Source organism: Neomonachus schauinslandi, chromosome 1 (assembly GCF_002201575.2).
Source record: "Neomonachus schauinslandi chromosome 1, ASM220157v2, whole genome shotgun sequence".
Classification (NCBI taxonomy): Eukaryota; Metazoa; Chordata; class Mammalia; order Carnivora; family Phocidae; genus Neomonachus; species Neomonachus schauinslandi.
This window is the reverse complement of record NC_058403.1, coordinates 146,471,277-146,488,854: the sequence shown is the minus strand read 5'-3', so window position 1 is coordinate 146,488,854 and position 17,578 is coordinate 146,471,277. Positions and strand designations below refer to the sequence as shown.

General features: G+C 44.0%; 1 protein-coding gene across 1 annotated transcript; it reads left to right on the top strand.

Annotated features, from left to right (window-relative positions):
• The first annotated feature begins 3,770 nt into the window (after positions 1-3,770).
• On the top strand, positions 3,771-16,664 carry ZNF620 (zinc finger protein 620). Its single transcript, XM_044915903.1, has 4 exons — positions 3,771-4,087; positions 11,433-11,559; positions 12,043-12,156; positions 14,240-16,664. Exons 1-4 carry the CDS (start codon positions 4,064-4,066, stop codon positions 15,235-15,237), a joined length of 1,263 nt encoding a protein of 420 aa, XP_044771838.1. The 5' UTR covers positions 3,771-4,063; the 3' UTR covers positions 15,238-16,664.
• The last annotated feature ends 914 nt before the right edge of the window (positions 16,665-17,578 follow it).

Below are 17,578 nucleotides of genomic sequence, written 5' to 3'. Positions count from 1 at the left end.
AAAGGCAACTAGGAATTTTTAAAAGGTTGTGCAATAAAAGAAATATAATCTTTGTATACCATTTGGCTCTATAGTGAGCACTATTTACATGGTAAGGGAAAAGGTCTTTCTGAGTTGCTGGAGTAACTGGAGATAGTGATATTGTTGGGTGACATCTGGGCACTGCAATCATTATTGCCACCTGATAGATTCTGGCTATATTGTAGGGATGACTAAAGGGTCCAGAATTTATAAACATTCCTTTACACAACAATGCATACATTTGTGTGTGTGTGTGTGTGTGTGTAAATTCTTCTGATTAGCTTGAGTATAAAAGCATGGCTCACAAAAGATGAGTTGCTATGATATAGAAGGACCCACTCCAGTATTCCAATGTGGGGCTTGATCTCAGGATGCCAAGATCATGACCTGAGCTGAAATCAAGAGTCAGACATTTAACCAACTGAGCCACCCAGGCACCCCTGCTTCTGCTTTCTGTGGTTACCTCGTTTCCAATAAAATTTTGTTAAACTTTGCTAATTAAATCTTACTTAACCATATGTAAATGTTGCATGAAGTTTTCTCAAGGCATTTGTTGTTTGCTAGTTTATAGCAGTGATAATTTGGCATCGTTTCTGTTAGTTTCATATTTCTTTTTACTTTTTTTGGCATACATGTTCAGATAAATGGACATTAGATATTACATGTGTGCTTTGTAAAGTCTTAAGTGTATTGTATATAACACCTTCCTAAGACAGTGCTGAATGAAGATGGTCACACAGCCATATTGTAGTTAATTAAAGAAATGACATTTTTGTGCTATGTCAGATGTTGAAACAATTGTTTATCTTTTTAAAAAATTTTTATTTATTTAAACACAGAGAGAGAGGGAGACAGAGAAAAAGAGACAGAACGCAAGTGGGGAGAGGGAGAGGGACAAGCAGATTCCATGCTGTGAGTGTGGAGCCTGATGTGGGGCTCAATCCCACGACCCTGCGATCATGACCTGAACCAAAATCAAGAGTCGGACACCCAACTGCTGAGCCACCCAGGTGCTCCAATTGTGTTTATCTTAATAAAATTTGTGTTCTGGCATAACTTATAATTTTAGAGCTTGGAAATATGTAAAATCTTTCCCATGGAGATTAATAGTATAATAGTTTAATTGACTTATAATAAATGGCCTTAAGGTTTTTTGTTTTTAAACACATTGCCGTCATAATATGGGGAAGGTGCTCTTGTTTAATAGTCTTAAAAGAAACAGTCTTGATGCAGGCTGGCTGGGTCCAAGGACCCAGAAGAGGTCCTGCAGGCCCAGCCAAGAGGGTCCTTGGCTTCACATAGGATAGAAATCAAACACAATCTGAGGGAAGTAAGAGCAGATGACTATAGATACAGACAGAGCATCTGGGAGACTTGGAAAGGAAAGGGAAGGAAAATGAGTGTCGTCTTTGCTTGAGACCTGGGGTTTTTATTGAGGACAATTGTCTGGTGCACCTGTCTTCTCAGTAATCCAGAAACAAAGTGTTAGGTGTCCTCCATAAACCACTTATGCCCTGGAGCCAGGGATCTTGATGAGTCATTGGTCTTGGTCTTGGAAAACTTTCATGAAGACCCTGCTCGGTCCTTAGATATTATCTGTTGTGTTGGAAGACTCCAGTGAAATCATTAAATCCTTGACCTTTACAAGGAGGACATACACTATCTGTTCTATAACACCTGGGTAAGGCAGGGATGTAGGTCCTAGCAAGAATAGAAGCAGGAAAAGGAATGAAAAGGCAGTTTTTCATGGATCCTTTAGTTTCCCTGTCTCAGCCTGATCCCAAATCCTTTTCCTGATTCCATGTAGCCTAGAGACTCTCCTTCCCCTACCCAGGGAGAAATCTGGAAGTGCATTTTCTTGAACTGGGGAACCATAGATGTTTTTCATGCAAAGCTGAGGGGGCATGAGTGAGCCACCCAGTTTCTAGAAAACTGGGATCATCAAAGGATGCATACTGAATCTCTAGGCTCTGCTCCCTGCTCAGCGTCTAGAATGCTCAAATCATTCTTCCTAATCTTGGAGAAGAGGGAGTGTAGCTCAAGAGCCCCTGGCCCCTGGGGTCCCAAACAGACTAGGTTCTGCGACTGACAAAACCCAAAGGCAGAGAAACGAGTGGTGGTGAAACAAGAAAGGAATTTATTTCAGTGAGCGGACTAATGTCTCAAAGACTGTCTCCAAAATGCCAAAAATACTTCCAGGTTTATGTAAGGAAAATGTGGGACAAAGTTGGTGGGTACGTGCCAGCAAAGTCTTGGAATCAATCACTGGTAGGTTCTTGCTGCCGCAGGGCAGTTCTTGTTGCTTGAAGGGGTAGTTTTGGTTCCCATCAGGGGATACTTGGCCCTATGGATCTTCTTCCTGAGCCAAGAGACAAGCTGGAAAGAAGAACCCAACTAAAAAGTTTGGGGTCAGAATGGAGGCAGCCAAAGTCCTCTTTGAGGAGGATAGTTCTTTTTTTTTTTTTAAAGATTTTATTTATTTATTTGACAGAGAGATAGACAGAAGAGCACAAGCAGAGGGAGTGGCAGAAGCAGGCTCTGCACTGAGCAGGGAACCCGATGCGGGACTCGATCCCAGGACCCTGAGATCATGACCTGAGCCGAAGGCAGACGCTTAACCATCTGAGCCACCCAGGCGCCCCAGGATAGTTCTTATATAGAACAGTAGTGCTTGGCTAGTAGAAGCCATGCCTCTGAAGCTATTCTCAGGAGTATTAGAACCCTCAAGGTAAAACAGAGCCTTCCCACATTGGTGACCTCCAAGAAGAGCCTCTTGGGATAGGGTGGAGACATTTGCTTGGCTTGCAAACAAGCAATAAAGGCAAGTCATGGTGGCTATCCCATTGGCAGGTCTAGCTGCATAGTGGGGTGCTCTGACAAGTCTTTGAGGATAGAGTGGTTCTGAAGACTGGCAGAGGAGAAGCTAAATGAAACATTCAACTTAATATGGAGGACCCAGTATTCACAGGGAAGGCTGCTGGGCCCTTAGCTGAAATCTGGTTCCAGGCTGGGCCTGGAACACATACCCAGGTATATGGTGGGAAAAGGGTCTAAGGCTAAATGTTAATAGCCCTTTCCCTAAACTGTGCCATATCTTGGAAGTCCCAGCAGCGCTTGTATCTTCGAAAGCAAAAAACACAATTAGAAAACAAAACAACCCGCAAGCTCTTAATGTGTGCCAGGCACTACTGTAAATACATTGTTAATCCATTGACTCATTTAATTACTAAGCCTCAACAGTCCTTTGAGGGTGGTATCACTCTTATACCCATTTAACAGACACGGAAACAAGCAAAGAAACTTGCTTCTGCTCACACAGCTAAGAAGTGGTACAGCCAGGTTCCCAGACCTACGTAGTCCATGCTCTCCACCAATACACAGTTGGCTGTTCAGGTGATGGGCCCCACACGCCCTCACTGCCGCGCAGCCACAGAACCTAGGCAGCTTTGGCAGTGGTCCCTTCAGGACCTGGAAGAGCAGCCAGGAGGGGCAAACGCGATTCCCGGGATTGCAACCCTTCTGTGGCCTGAGCTGGCCGGACGACATCCCCTGGAGGGGCTACCGAGAGAGGGCGCTGCAGGACCCGAGCCTAGAGCCCGCAACTCTGGCTCGCAGTCTCGGAGAGTAGGGACCGTGGCTGTAGCAGTTGGGCTAGGGAACCACGGAGACGAGCACGTTTTCAGGTTCCTAGAGAGGAAGGGAAACGGCCCTACGTGCTTCCGGCGGAGCGGGTCCTAAGCTTTCCCGGGAGCGCAGGTTCGCCGTCTTCCCCCGCGTTCCCTGCGTCTGCGGCGCGCGGCGTTAGCAGTCGCTTGGGCTCCGGGTCTGGCTAACGGGGTCACATCCCCACGGCGTTCTCCAGTACCCGGTTCTCCAATCCCCGTGCCTCTGGGGTGAGGGGGTACCGGGACAGAGGGGGCCCCGGGCGGACAGACGGCATTTGCCGGGTGCCCGGCCTCAGCAGCCCCACCCGTGCCTCTTTATTTTCTCTCCAGTCTCACCTCGAACCCTGACGGCGCTGTGTGAAGTGGGGACCCCAGCCATGCTCCAGATCACGTGGTGCCAGGTGAGCGAGCATCCTCTCTGCTCCGTTGCCCCCCCCCCCGCCCTCCCACCCTTAGATGTCAAGAGAGAGCAGATGTCGGTCTACATCCAGAGCCTGAGTTGTCCTGGTGTTACGGGACTCGGGTCCTTGGACTCAGCATCGGTAGAAACGAGACTGCACCCAAAATTTAAAGTCACAAGAAAGGCTTTATCGGCGTTTAAGCTCGAGCACAGGGGAGCACCACAAAGAATCCTCAGGTTGACTCTCCGAGGAGAGGTCAAGGAGAATTTTTAAAGATACTTAGGTGGGAAGAGAGTGCCGTCTAAGCAAGTAGAGGCGGGGATTTATTCGCACCTACACACTTAAAGGTCATGTTTCTTCATGCATCGCTTGCGTAATGAACTTGTTAAATCTCCAGCCCTGGGCATGATTTTTAGTATTATAATGAGGGAAAAAGTCGTGAAAGTTCAGCGCTTGGGTCGATTTGGAGGAGACTGGTTTGGACCGGTCGGGGCTTCCTCCTTAGCTGGTGCTTTGCTCTGCAAGTTAAGTGGTAATAACCAGTAGGGGGTGCCTGTGTGGCCCAGTCGTCAGGCGTCTGCCTTCGGCTCGGGTCATGATCCCGGGGTCCTGGGATCGGGCCCCGCATCGGGCTCCCTGCTTAGCGGGAGGCCTGCTTCTCCCTCTCGCACTCCCCCTGCTTGTGTTCCCTCTCTCGCTGTGTCTCTGTCAAATAAATAAAATAAAATAAAATAAAAAAAGCCAGTGGGCCAGCAGGCAGCGGGGAGTTTCACAGGTGCACATGGGGCTTGTTCCCGAGGTTCCTGTTTCACAAGCTTGTGGCTTTCATTGTGTGGCTGTCACTATCAGGTGTGGGAGGAGGAGCTGAGAGGGATGGAGAGATGAGAATGCCCAACCTAAGATGTAATCAGGATAGAAAGGCAGGTGTGGGGGATTGATTGGGATAGAGTTGAAATCAAGGCTGAAAAGTAGAAATCTGCATCACTGCATACAGCGAAGACCCTTTTCACCTCTGTCCACAAGATTGGAGCAGTCTTTCCTTGGGTAAAGTAATTCTAGTATTTTTTTTTTTTTTTTTTTTGGTAGATTCTGTTGGATGTTTTACGTAGACATGCCGTCTACAAATAAAGACATTTTACTTCTTTCTTTCTGTCTGGATACCTTTTATTTCTTTTTCTTGCCTAACTGCACTGGCTAGAACCTCCATTTAATGTTGAGTACGGGTGGTGAGGGCAGATATCCTTGTCTTATTTGTGATCCTAAGGTGAAAGCATTCAATATTTCACCATTAAGTATGATCTCCATCATAGGTTTTGTTTTGTTTTGTAAATGCCCTTTATCAGATTGAGGATGTTCAGTGCCTAGCTTGCTGAGAATTTTTATCAAGAATGGATGTTGGATTTTGAAATGATGTTTGCTTTTTCTATGTTGGTTTAGAGGATTATATGATTTTTCTATTTTAGTTTCTTACTGTGGTGAATTACATTAATTTTTCAAATGTTCAACCAACCTTGCACTCCTTGGATAAAAACCACTTGGTCATGATGTATTATTCTTTTACTGTATTTTCGATTCTCTTTTTTAAAATTTTGTTTAAAATTTTTGCATCTATGTTTGTAAGAGGTATCAATCTGCAGTTTTCTTTTCTTGTCATCTCTTTGTCCCATTGAATGAATTGGGAAGTATTCTGTCCTCTTCAATATTTTGGAAGAATTTGTGTAGAACCGATTACATTTCTTCCTTAAATGTTTGGTAGAATTCACCAGTGAAACCACTTAGGTATGGAGTTTTCTTTCTGATAAGTTTTAAAACACAGTTTCAGTTCCTTTGGTAGGTATAGGGCTATTTTATTTCTCCTTGAATGAGTGTTGGTAATTTGTCTCTTTGAAGAAATTTGTCTATTTTGTGTGCCTGGGTGGCTCAGATGGTTAAGCGTCTGCCTACAGCTCAGGTCATGATCTTGAGGTCCTGGGATCAAGCCCCACGTTGGGCACCCTGCTGAGCGGGGAGCCTGCTTCTCCCTCTCCCTGCCACTCCCCCTACTTGTGCTCTCTCTCTAATAAAAAATAAAAAAAAAATCTTAAAAAAAAGAAATTTGTCTATTTTATCTCAGTTGTAGACTTTAATGGCATAAAATTCAGAATATTTCCTTATTATCCTTTTATTATCTGCAGTGATGTCACCTTTTTTAGAACTAATTTTGCTAATTTATTTCTTCTCTTTTTTTCTGATTAATCTGACCAGAGATTTATAAGTTGCATTGATCTTCACAAAGAACCAGTTTTTGGTTTTGGTGATTTTCTCTATTATTTCTTGTCTGTTTTATGTCACTGGTTTCCATTTCGACCTTTATTTTGTTTGTTCTACTTAATTTTTGTTAAATTTGCTGTTTTTTTTTCTAGATTCTAAAGGTGAATCTGAGGTCACTGATTCAAGACCTTTTTTCCTTTTAAATTTTTTTTTTTAAAGATTTTTTTTAATTAATTATTTATTTGAGAGAAAGAGAGAGAGACAGAGAAACAGCATGAGAGGGGAGAGGGTCAGAGGGAGAAGCAGGCTCCCTGCTGAGCTGGGAGCCCGATGTGGGACTCGATCCCGGGACTCCAGGATCATGACCTGAGCCGAAGGCAGTCGCTTAACCAACTGAGCCACCCAGGCGCCCCCTTTTAAATTTTATTACACAAGCATTTAATACTATAAATGTCTTCCTAAGTACTGCTTTAGCAGCATCACTAATTTTGGTACCTTGTGTTTTCATTTTCCTTCAGTTCAAAACACTTTCTGCATTCTTTTCTGTTTTATTCTTTGATCTATGTGTTAATTAAGAGTGTGTTATTTAGTTTATAAATATTTGGGAATTTTCCATGCGTTTCTCTGTTACTTCTAATTTAATTCTGTTGTGGTTAGTGAACATTCTTTGTATGACTTGCTTTCTTCTTCTTTTATGGTCCAGAATATGGTCTACTTTACAAAGTGTTCCTTGGACACCTGAGAAGAATGTGTTTTTTGCTGTTGTTGGGTGTTCTGTAAATGTCCATTAAGTGAAGTAGGGTAATAGTATTATTCATGTTTGCTATATCCTCGTTGAGAGGGGTTATTGAAATTTCCAGCTGTAATTATGGATTTGTCTGTTTCTCTTGCAGTTTTATGAGTTTTTGCTTCATGTATTTTGAAGCTCTGTTACTAACTGCATAAACATGTAGAATTGTTGTATCTTCATGATGACCTAATCCCTTTATGGTTATAAATGACTTTATCTCTTAATATTCTTTGCTCTGGGGGCGCCTAGGTGGCTCAGTTGGTTAAGGCTGACTTCAGCTCAGGTCATGATCTCAGGGTCCTGGGATCAGCCCCATGTTGGGCTCTGAGCTCAGCAGGGAGTCTGCTTGAGGATTCTCTCCTCCTCTCCCTCTCCCTGTGCCCCTCCCCGCACTCTCTCTGAAATAAATAATCTTTAAAAAAATATTCTTTGCTCTGAAATCTACATTGCCTTAAATTAATATATCCACTCCAGCTTTTTCTTGGACTAGTATATATTTTTTTTACGTCTTTTTGCTTTTAACTTATTCTTGTCTTTACATGTAATATGCATTTCTTGAAGGCAGCATATAGTAGGCCCTTGCTTTTTAGAAAATCTAATCTGATAATGTTTACCTGTTGGGATGTTTAGATTTATGTATTTTGGCATAATTATTGATATGGTTAGATTTGAGTCTGTCATCTTTCTAATTGTCCTTTCTTTGTTCCCTTTTCTCCTGATTTTCTACCTTCTTTAGGACTAATGGTGTGTTTTATTCCATGTTTTCCTCTTCGTTGGCTATATATAAACTATAACTCTTCATGTTACTGTTTTAGAGATTGCTGTAGGGTTTGTAGTGTGCATCTTTAATTTATCAGTCTACCTTCAATTACTTGTCCATTAGGCTTTTCAGGGTTCTCTCATAGCTCCCTGATGGCTCTGTTCTTTTTGCCTTCAGTCTTTTTCTCTGTTTCCTTTTGGTTGGTTTTTATTGCTAAGCCTTCAAGTTCACAAGTTGTTTTTTTCTTTTTCTGCAATGTCAGATTTGCTGTCAATCCCATGAATTATATTTTTCATCTCAGACATTGCAGTTTTCATATCTAGAAGTTCGATTTGGGCCTTAAAAAAATTTATCTTTGGGGTGCCTGGGTGGTTCAGGCAGTTAAGTGTAGGACTCTTGGTTTCTGCTCAGGTCGTGATCTCAGGATAGTGAGATCCAGATGCATCAAGATCGAGCCAGGTGTAGGGCTCCACACTCAGCTGGGAGTCTGCTTGAGTTCTCTCGCTCCCCCTCAGCCCCTCCCCCCCAGCTCACCTGCGTACACGCTTTCTCTCTCTCTCAAATAAGTAAATCTTTAATATATATCTTCCGTGTCTCTATTTAACTTTTGAACATTTGGAGTGCATTTATAATAACTGCTTTAATGTCCGTCTCTGCTAATGCTAACATCTATCAGTTCTGGGTTGGTTTTGATTGACTGGTCTCATTATAGGTCACGTATTCCTGCTTCTTTGAATGCCTAGTAATCTGTGGTTGAATGCCAGATATTGTAAATTTTACCTTGTTTGATTCTAGATTTTTTATAGTCCTCAAAATATTTTTCTTCTTTTTTTTTTTTTTAAAGATTTTATTTATTTGACAAAGACACAGCGAAAGAGGGAACACAAACAGAAGGAGTGGGAGTGGGAGAAGCAGGCTTCCCACGGAGTAGGGAGCCCGATGCGGGGCTCAATCCCAGGACTCTGGGATCATGACCTGAGCTGAAGGCAGACGCCTAACGACTGAGCCACTCAGGCGCCCCTCTCAAAATATTCTTCTTAAAAAAATTTTTTTTGAGACTTTATTTTTAAGTAATTTCTATACCCAACATGGGGCTCGAACTTAAAACCTCAAGATCAAGGGGTGCCTGAGTGGCTCAGTCGGTCAAGCGCCCGACTTTGGCTTAGGTCATGATCCCAGGGTCCTGGGATCAAGCCCCACGTCCGGCTCCCTGCTCAGCGGGGAGTCTGCTTTTCCCTCTCCCTCTGCCTGCCTCTCTGCCTACTTGTGCTCTCTCCCTCTCTCTGTCAAATAAATAAATAAAATCTTAAAAAAAAAAAAGAAACACCTCAAGATCAAGAGTTGCATGCTCTACTGACTGAGCCAGCCAGATGCCCCTCCCCCAAATATTCTTGTATCTTTTCTGGAATAAGTTTCAGTTTACTTGGAAACAATTTGATCCTTTCTGGCCCTGATATTTATCATTTGCTAGTAGAACCTGGAGTGGTACTCAGCCTAGGAATAATTATTCTCCACTACTGAGGCAAGAGTTTCCTGAGAGCTCTGTCCAATGGCCTATGAAGTATGAAATTTTCCAGTGTGGATAGTGGAAATAGGCACTGTTTCTGGCCCTGTGTGAACGCCAGGCATTGTGCCCTTCAGTCCTTTCAGATGATCCTTTCTAGTGATCCTTTCTCTGGCTTTGGGTAGTTTCCACACACCTGTGCCCTGGTCATTCTGTTGAATACTCTAGGGCACCCTCTGCAGGGAATTAGGTTTTTTCTCTGTGCAGCTCTCTTCTCTATGGTATTCTGTCCCAAACTCCGCTGTCTTGGTCTCCTCAGAAGCTACCAGGGAATCTGCTGGGCTCTGCCTCATTTCCCCCTCCCTGTGTTACAGCCTGGAAACTCTTTCAAGGTAGTAAACGTGGCAAGTCATAGGTCTCACCTCTTTATTTCCCGTCCCTCTGGGATTGTTGTCCTTCATTGCTGTCACCCAGTATCTGATAACTTGTTTTGTGTAATTTGTCTTGTTTTGGTTCAGGCAGAATAAACCCAATCCCTTTGACTCCATCTGAACGAGAAGCAGAAGTTTTCACTCAGCATTTTTATTTTTTATTTTTTAAATTAATTAATTTATTTGAGAGAGAGAGAGAATCCCAAGCAGACTGCCTATACCGAGTGTAGAGCCCGATGCAGGGCTGATCTCATGACACCGAGATCACCATCTGAGCAGAAATCAAGAGTCTGAGGCTTAACCGACTGAGCCACCCAGGTGCCCCTTCACTCAGCATTTTTTTTTTTTTTTTTTAAAGATTTTATTTATTTATTTGAGAGAGAGAGAGAGCACAAGAGGGAGGAGAGGGAGAGGGAGAAGCAGACTCCCTGCTGAGCAGGGAGCCCGATGCGGGACTCGATCCCAGGACTCCAGGATCATGACCTGAGCCGAAGGCAGTCGCTTAACCAACTGAGCCACCCAGGCACCCTTCACTCAGCATTTTTAAAAACATTTCCCCGTTTACTTTCACCATGTGGTCTGTTGCCATCTTGACTCCCCAGTCTTTGTGTGTGTGTTGTTTTTCCTGCTCTGAAAGCCTTTAGGATTTTTTTTTTTTTAATGCTCTCATTTTTCTGAGACTTCTCAGTGATATACCTTTGTGTAGCTATTTTTCATTTACTGCCCTAAGTACTTGTGGGTCCTCTCTTCTCCCTGGTGCTTTTAAACAGATAGAATATTTTACCAAGTTTTAAAAAGCAGAGCACACTTAAAAAATCTGGAGCTCATCCTTGGTTTTTTTTTTTTTTTTTTAAAGATTTTATTTATTTGAGAGAGAGAGAATGAGAGAGAGAAAGCACATGAGAGGGGGGAGGGTCAGAGGGAGAAGCAGACTCCCCGCTGAGCAGGGAGCCCGATGCGGGACTCGATCCTGGGACTTCAGGATCATGACCTGAGCCGAAGGCAGTGGCTTAACCAACTGAGCCACCCAGGCGCCCCTCATCCTTGGTTTTGTATGATGATCAGCCTCCTTTTTGTTTGCTTCCCCCTCTGCCAGCAGTTAACATTCAGCTTTCTCTGCTCTTGTCATTAAGTACCTACATTCATCCTTTCTGCCTTCTAAAATTCTCTTAACACCCTGGTCTGCTCTGACTCTTCTCCTCTTGGGCCATTATGTTACTGTCACTTTAGTGGGATTAGGGAGGGAGTGGAGATCAGTACAAAAGTGCGGTGGGCTGTGTTTATACAGATGTTCCCTGTGCGTGTGCACACAAAACCCATGGAAAGGAGCCAGAGGGACTAACGGGCACATAGAGCAGGGCCTGGCAGAGTCAACACAGAGGTCAGCAGGGGAAGGAAGGGCTGTTTGTGGGGATGACCACAAAGGGGTGCAGTGGGTCTTGGACTCTCCTGTTGATGAGGGTGATGCTGGCTGAGGGCTGGCCCCCGCGGGGAGTTGGGGGCACTGGAGAACTGTCCTTGGCAATACCACCACAGCCAGTAGGTCTCTGCCCCAATACTTAGGCTCCTCTGCCTTCACACAGGGCTTGAGCAGGAACCTGTTGTTTCAGGAGCCAGTGACCTTTGAGGACGTGGCTGTGTACTTCACTCAGAATGAATGGGTTATCCTGGATCCTTCACAGAGGGCTCTGTACCGGGAGGTGATGCTGGAGAATTATGCAAATGTGGCTTCCCTGGGTAAGGACTCGTCTCCCTGCTGTTGTCTGCATCTGCCGTTTGTGCATCCTGGCTACTTTCTTCCTTAGATATTGTGGCCTCTCTGATAATCCTCATGGGCGGTTGCTCCAAAGGCTGAGCTCCTCAGAGGCTGCTGGGTGGGGAGAGTTTCCAGTTCCCAGGTTTTGAAATCTGTCCCTCTGGCCCTGGGAGGGACTCTGTCCCATGCATGGAGGGAAAGGAAGAGCTCTTGGGAGCTCAGCAGAGCCCTTTGCCTCTGTCTTCCAAGTTCTCTGAAGAAGATCTGGGACTCCCTCATGCGAGTGGGGGGTTATTCCAGGACTCTGCCCCTGTTTGTGGGAATTTTCTGTCCTCCAAGATAGCACAGGCTGACTTGTCTTTATTTCCCTCCCTGGCTCAGTGAAGAAACGTACAGACAGCCAAAAGGGGACCTTGCTTCCTGATTCCCTTTACTTTTTGTTCCTGTTTCTTTTTCCTGGGCAGCTTTTCTATTCACCAGGCCTGTTCTGGTCTCCCAGCTAGAGCGAGGGGAACTACCATGGGGCCTGGAACCCTGGGAGCCTGCAGGCAGGGAAGCCCTCAGAGGCATCTGTCCAGGTGAGCATGAGAACCTACCAGCTGTCTTTTTTGCTTAGCCTGCTTTCCTATTTTCACATTTGAATGTATGTAAAGTGTTTCTTCTCTTGTGAGACTGTTTTCTTTCCTCTGGAATCATTACATGTGATTCTGCGTTCATGGTGGTAGCCCCTTTCAAATGAGGAGGGGCCAGTCTCTTCCAGGAAAGGCATGGCTGCAAGATTTCTCTGGATGTTCATCTTTGCCTCTCCACCTCACCACCTGCTAAGGGACATCATGTGACTGAGCGAGCAGCTCCTGAACCATGACAGCTCTTTTGAGCCCTGTCTTATGGAAAGTTTATTTTTCCACCAGTTTGTTGTTGTAGAGATGAGGATGTCAACCACCTTAGAAGGAAAATAGGCTTCTGGGGCCTATCTGGCCACCCACATATTCACAGAGTACATTATTTCTATGGGAATTTTTTTTTTTTAAAGATTTTATTTATTTATTTGACAGAGAGAGACATAGTGAGAGAGGGAACACAAGCAGGGGGAGTGGGAGAGGGAGAAGCAGGCTTCCCGCCAAGCAGGGAGCCCGATGCGGGGCTCGATCCCAGGACCCTGGGATCATGACCTGAGCCGAAGGCAGGCGCTTGATGACTGAGCCACCCAGGCACCCCTGGGAATTTTTTTTTTTTTTTTTAAGTAAACTCTACACCCAATGTGGGGCTCGAACTTATAATCCTGAGATCAGGAGTTGTCTACTCTACTGACTGAGCCAGCCAGGCTCCTCTCTGGGAAACTGAGTTATGAGTTCCCAAACACCAACTTAAATAAAAATAAAAAATAAAATAAAATTTTATTATTTAAAAAAATAAAAAAATTCATTTTCGTAATGGAAATTTTCACACATAGGCAGACACCAGCACAACATATCCCATGACTCCCTTGCCTCAACACCCACCTGAAGCCTGTCATTTTTCCCCTACAGACACTTAAAAAAACTTTGATTTTAACAGCTGAACTTTTGAAACAAAACTTACTATAAAAGAAAGGTGAATGGCTTCCTCATTTTGAAAGGTATTGATCTGAGAATTAAAAATAACAACAGTGTATTTTTTTTTTTTTGCCTTTTTTAAAACTCTGTTTCACCCCTATTCTGCCTGTAAAAATTTCATGTGCTCTTCAGACTCTTCACAGAGAATGTCCATAAATAATGCACAACTCCCCCCACTCCAAGCCTTGTGTTAAAGTTCTGCCTTTCCCAGGACTTCAGCCTATCTGGGTAAAGAGCATTTTTTAAACAGTTTGCTTGTAAACACACGACGTTGCCCTGGCCCAGTGCTGAAGATTATATTAGCCTGCAAAAGGCCTTAAAAGGAGAGGGAAAATAGCTTTTGGTTTTCTCTATTTCACATTCCTGCTGTCATATTAAACTATATACAGTGTGCAGCAGTTTGGGAAAAGCACAAACGTCATTACCAGGTCCTCCCTGAGGCTTATGTCCGTTCTTGGAAGGGTTCTTCACACGTGCAGTGAGTGCTCTTTTATTTTAGAAGCAAGCCTCCATGTCTTCCCCTTTCCTTGCAGCTGCCGTCATGTTAGCCCACCATAGTCCCCTTAGCCACCACACTGGAGGCTGATGCTTTACTAGCGTCAGCTTGACGACAGAGACCATTCTCTTTTCAAAGATTATGACTTGGTGGATAATGTTGTAAAAAATAAGCAGCTTTTAAGGAATCAATTGTGGGACCCTTTGTAGTTTGAGCTGCTTGACCTGCCCCTTCTTCAATCTGGTGGTCTTCCTCTGACCTTGGGGTCTCTATTCATCACTTTTCCATACCTTCTTACCTCACCCATTCACTTGGGAGAAAGCGGTTGGTCTTCCCACCCTAGTAGGTAACAGTCTTGGCTGTTTTCCCATCTTTACACTCTTTATGGGAATGCCTCCCGGCGTTGCTTGCCTCCCACCCATAGTGTCTTCATTTCACTTGTGGGGCTCTGCTGTGTGGTGGTCTTCGGTGGCCATTTTGTGTACCTATAGGAAAATAGCCACTTGATCCTTTTCCCCTTCAGCACTATCAGAGGCTGACACCTTTTTTTTTTTTCCCCCGTGATCTCAGGGGGTGAGACCAGAGCTGAGAAGGAAGAATCAACTCCAAAGGAACACATTTCTAAAGAAACGGAGTCCTACAGACTGACATTAGGAGGGCTGCCAGGGAATGTTCCCCAGCACCTGGACTTTGGGAGCAGCCCAGAGCAGCAGCATGATCACTGGGTAGCTAAGAAGGCCAAGTCAAAGAGGAGAGATTTCACAGATGGGCCAACCAGCCATCGCGAGGCCTGCACTGTTGGGAGTGGGGAGCAGTGTGAGAAATCTGGGGAAAACGTTAGTGTCAGCAGGCAACTCAGTACAGATCAGACAGTTCCTAGTGGTCAGCTATCATACGAATGTAGAAAATGTGGCAGATACTTTAGTCGAGTGGCGGATTTTCAGGGATGTCACACTGGTGAAAGATCTTTCAAATGCAAAGAATGTGGAAAAGCCTTCAGATACAACTCATTACTTATTCGGCATCAGGTAATTCACACTGGAAAGAAACCATTTAAATGTAAAGAATGTGGGAAAGGTTTAAGTTCAGACACGGCCTTGATTCAGCATCAGAGAATCCACACTGGAGAGAAGCCCTATGAATGTAAGGAGTGCGGCAAGGCCTTCATTAGCAGTTCTGTTTTCCTCCAGCATCAGAGGTTCCACACTGGGGAGAAACTCTATGAATGTAACGAATGTTGGAAGACTTTCAGTTGTAGCTCAAGCTTTATCGTCCATCAGCGAGTGCACACTGGGGAGAAGCACTACGAATGTAAAGAGTGCGGGAAACGGTTAAGCTCCCCCACAGCCTTGACTCAGCATCAGCGCATTCACACCGGGGAGAAACCTTTTGAATGTAAGGAGTGTGGGAAGGCCTTCAGTCAGAAAATCACCCTGGTCCAGCACGAGCGAGTTCACACTGGTGAGAAACCGTACGAGTGTGAGGTGTGTGGGAAAACCTTCAGCTGGTGTGGGCGATTCACTCTGCATCGGAAACTACACACACAGAAGATACCTGTGCAAGAGTAGGGTTGTCTGCAGCTGGGTGTGCTGTGCCTCCTTGTTTCTCCCCACTCCTGTTCGCCAACACGCTCTTTACAGTTAGAAAAGAAGAAACAAACCCCCAAACTCAGATGCACAAGGAAATGTAACTGGCTGATACTCTATGGAGTTTGTGGTGTCCCTGAGTGCCCCGCAAGACGGATGAGGGATGTGTGGGAGGGCCTACATCAGAGGACACCGCTGTGAATTATCAAAACTCCAGGCTTTAAGAGGAGATCTTAAAAAGGTTCTAGAAAAAACAAAAGATCAGGTATAAGAATGCAATAGATTTCAGAACAGCAGTCTTGAAAGTTAGAGGACAGTGGTGTATTCCTGCAAAATTCTAAGGGAAAATAAGTTCCACCCAGTGTTTAGTACCCTCAAGTGTGAGCTTAGTATAAACTTTTAGATTTTGAACCTTTGTCTCCCATGCATCCATTCTCAGGTGTGCAACACTAAACAAGGGGTCAACCAGAAAAGAAACCCTATCACAATCTATATTAGGAGTCTCCTAGACTCAGAAACAGAGGGCCCTTGTCCATGTGGAGCCATCTGTATTTTGGAGGATATTCATAGTAGGCGCAAGTTTTCAGAGACCTACCTCAGGTGCAGTGCCCACCCACACTACTTACTCTGTAGTTACTTATCATTGCTCAGTTGTAGTTTGTGCCTTTGCGAAAGTTGGGGTATATATGTACTCTTTGAGTGAAATGCAAGGCCCTATTTATTAATCCATCTCATTGCTCTTCCAAGTCACCCTCACAGCAGGAAGCATTTCCTTGCAACTTCATTTAGTTCTATCTCATCATGGAAGAAGTGTCCGTTATTTTCTGTTACCAGTGGAGATGAGGGGAGATATAAACGTGTTCTGTTTTAGCATACCCCTTTTGCAAGCTGCTTGACTTTGCCCACTGCAGGAAGCAGAGTAGTGGATAATAATACAGAGCCAGGCTGACTTTGGTATGAGCCCAGGTGTGTTACCTTGGTTAAGTACAGACACTACTAATTTCTTTATCTGTAAAATCTGGATGACAGTCTACCTCATAGGTTTGTGTTGAGGATTAATTGCATTAATACACATAGGAATGCTTAGAACAATGGAACCTAATAAAAGTGTTACTTATTATAATACCATTGCCAAGTGTTGACTTATGTATACACCATTGAAATAGTCACCACAGTCAAGATAATAAACAGAGCCATAACCCCCCCCAAATAGCTTATGCCCCTTGGTAATCCCTCTCTCATAGCTTTGCACAGCAACTGCTGATCTGCTGTCACTTTGGATGAGTTGCTTTTATATAAATAACCCATCGTATGTATTCTTTCTGGTCTGGTGTCTTTCAGCATAAATTATTTTGAGATTTACCTATGTTACATATTCATTATATCAGTGGTTCTTTTTTTTTTTTTTGGCTGAGTAGTATTCCACTATGGAAATACCAAAATTTGTCTGTTCATCTCTTGATGGCCATTTGGGCTGTTTCCAGTTTTTGGTTATTACAAATAAAGCTGCTATGAACATTTGTGTTTAAGTCTTTGTAATGACGTATGCTTTTATTTCTCTTGGGTAATTAAGAGAGTGGAATGCCTGGGTCATAAGGTAGGTATATATTTACATTTTTAAAAAAGGTTTTATTTAAGAGAGAGGGAGAGACAGCATGTGCCTGCACAGGAGCAGGGTTGGGGGGAGCGGAGAGGGACAAGCAGACTCCCTGCGAATCGGGGACCTTGGATGCCCTGACGCAGGGCTCAATCCCAGGACCCTGAGATCATTACCTGAGCTGAAGTCAGATGCTCAACTGACTGAGTCACCCAGGTGCCCGCCCCAGTATATATTTACATTTTTAAGAATCTTAAACCTCTACAAAGAAGTTGTACCATTTTATATCCGTACCAGCATTGTATGAGAGTTATACTTCCAAGACATCTTTGGGTATGCTTAATATTGTTTTAAATTTTAGCTCTTCTAAAGTATAATGCTGTCTCATTGTGATTTTACTTTGCATTTCCCTAGTGACTAATGATGTTGAACATACTTTCATGTGCTTATTTGCCTTCCATATGTCTTAGGTTAAGTGTCCATATCTTTTGCCTATGTTTTTATTGGGTTGTTTTCTTTTTATTGATATTTGGGAGGTCTTTTGGGGGGTGGGGGGTTCTTTATATATTGTGGATACAAGTCCTTTTCCAGATACGTGATTTCTAAACATTTTCTCCCAGCATGTGGCTTGCCTTTTCGTTCTCTTAATTTTTTTTTTTTTAAGATTTTATTTGAGAGAGAGTGAGCACAGGTGGGGTTGGGGGAGAGGGACAGAGGGAGAGGGAT

Excerpts from the sequence above, each read along its gene's own strand:
- ZNF620 (XM_044915903.1), top strand. The coding sequence starts at position 4,064 with ATGCTCCAGATCACGTGGTGCCAG. Across the intron at positions 4,088-11,432 it reads TCCAGATCACGTGGTGCCAG|GAGCCAGTGACCTTTGAGGA; the intron begins GTGAGCGAGCAT and ends CTGTTGTTTCAG. Across the intron at positions 11,560-12,042 it reads TGCAAATGTGGCTTCCCTGG|CTTTTCTATTCACCAGGCCT; the intron begins GTAAGGACTCGT and ends TTTCCTGGGCAG.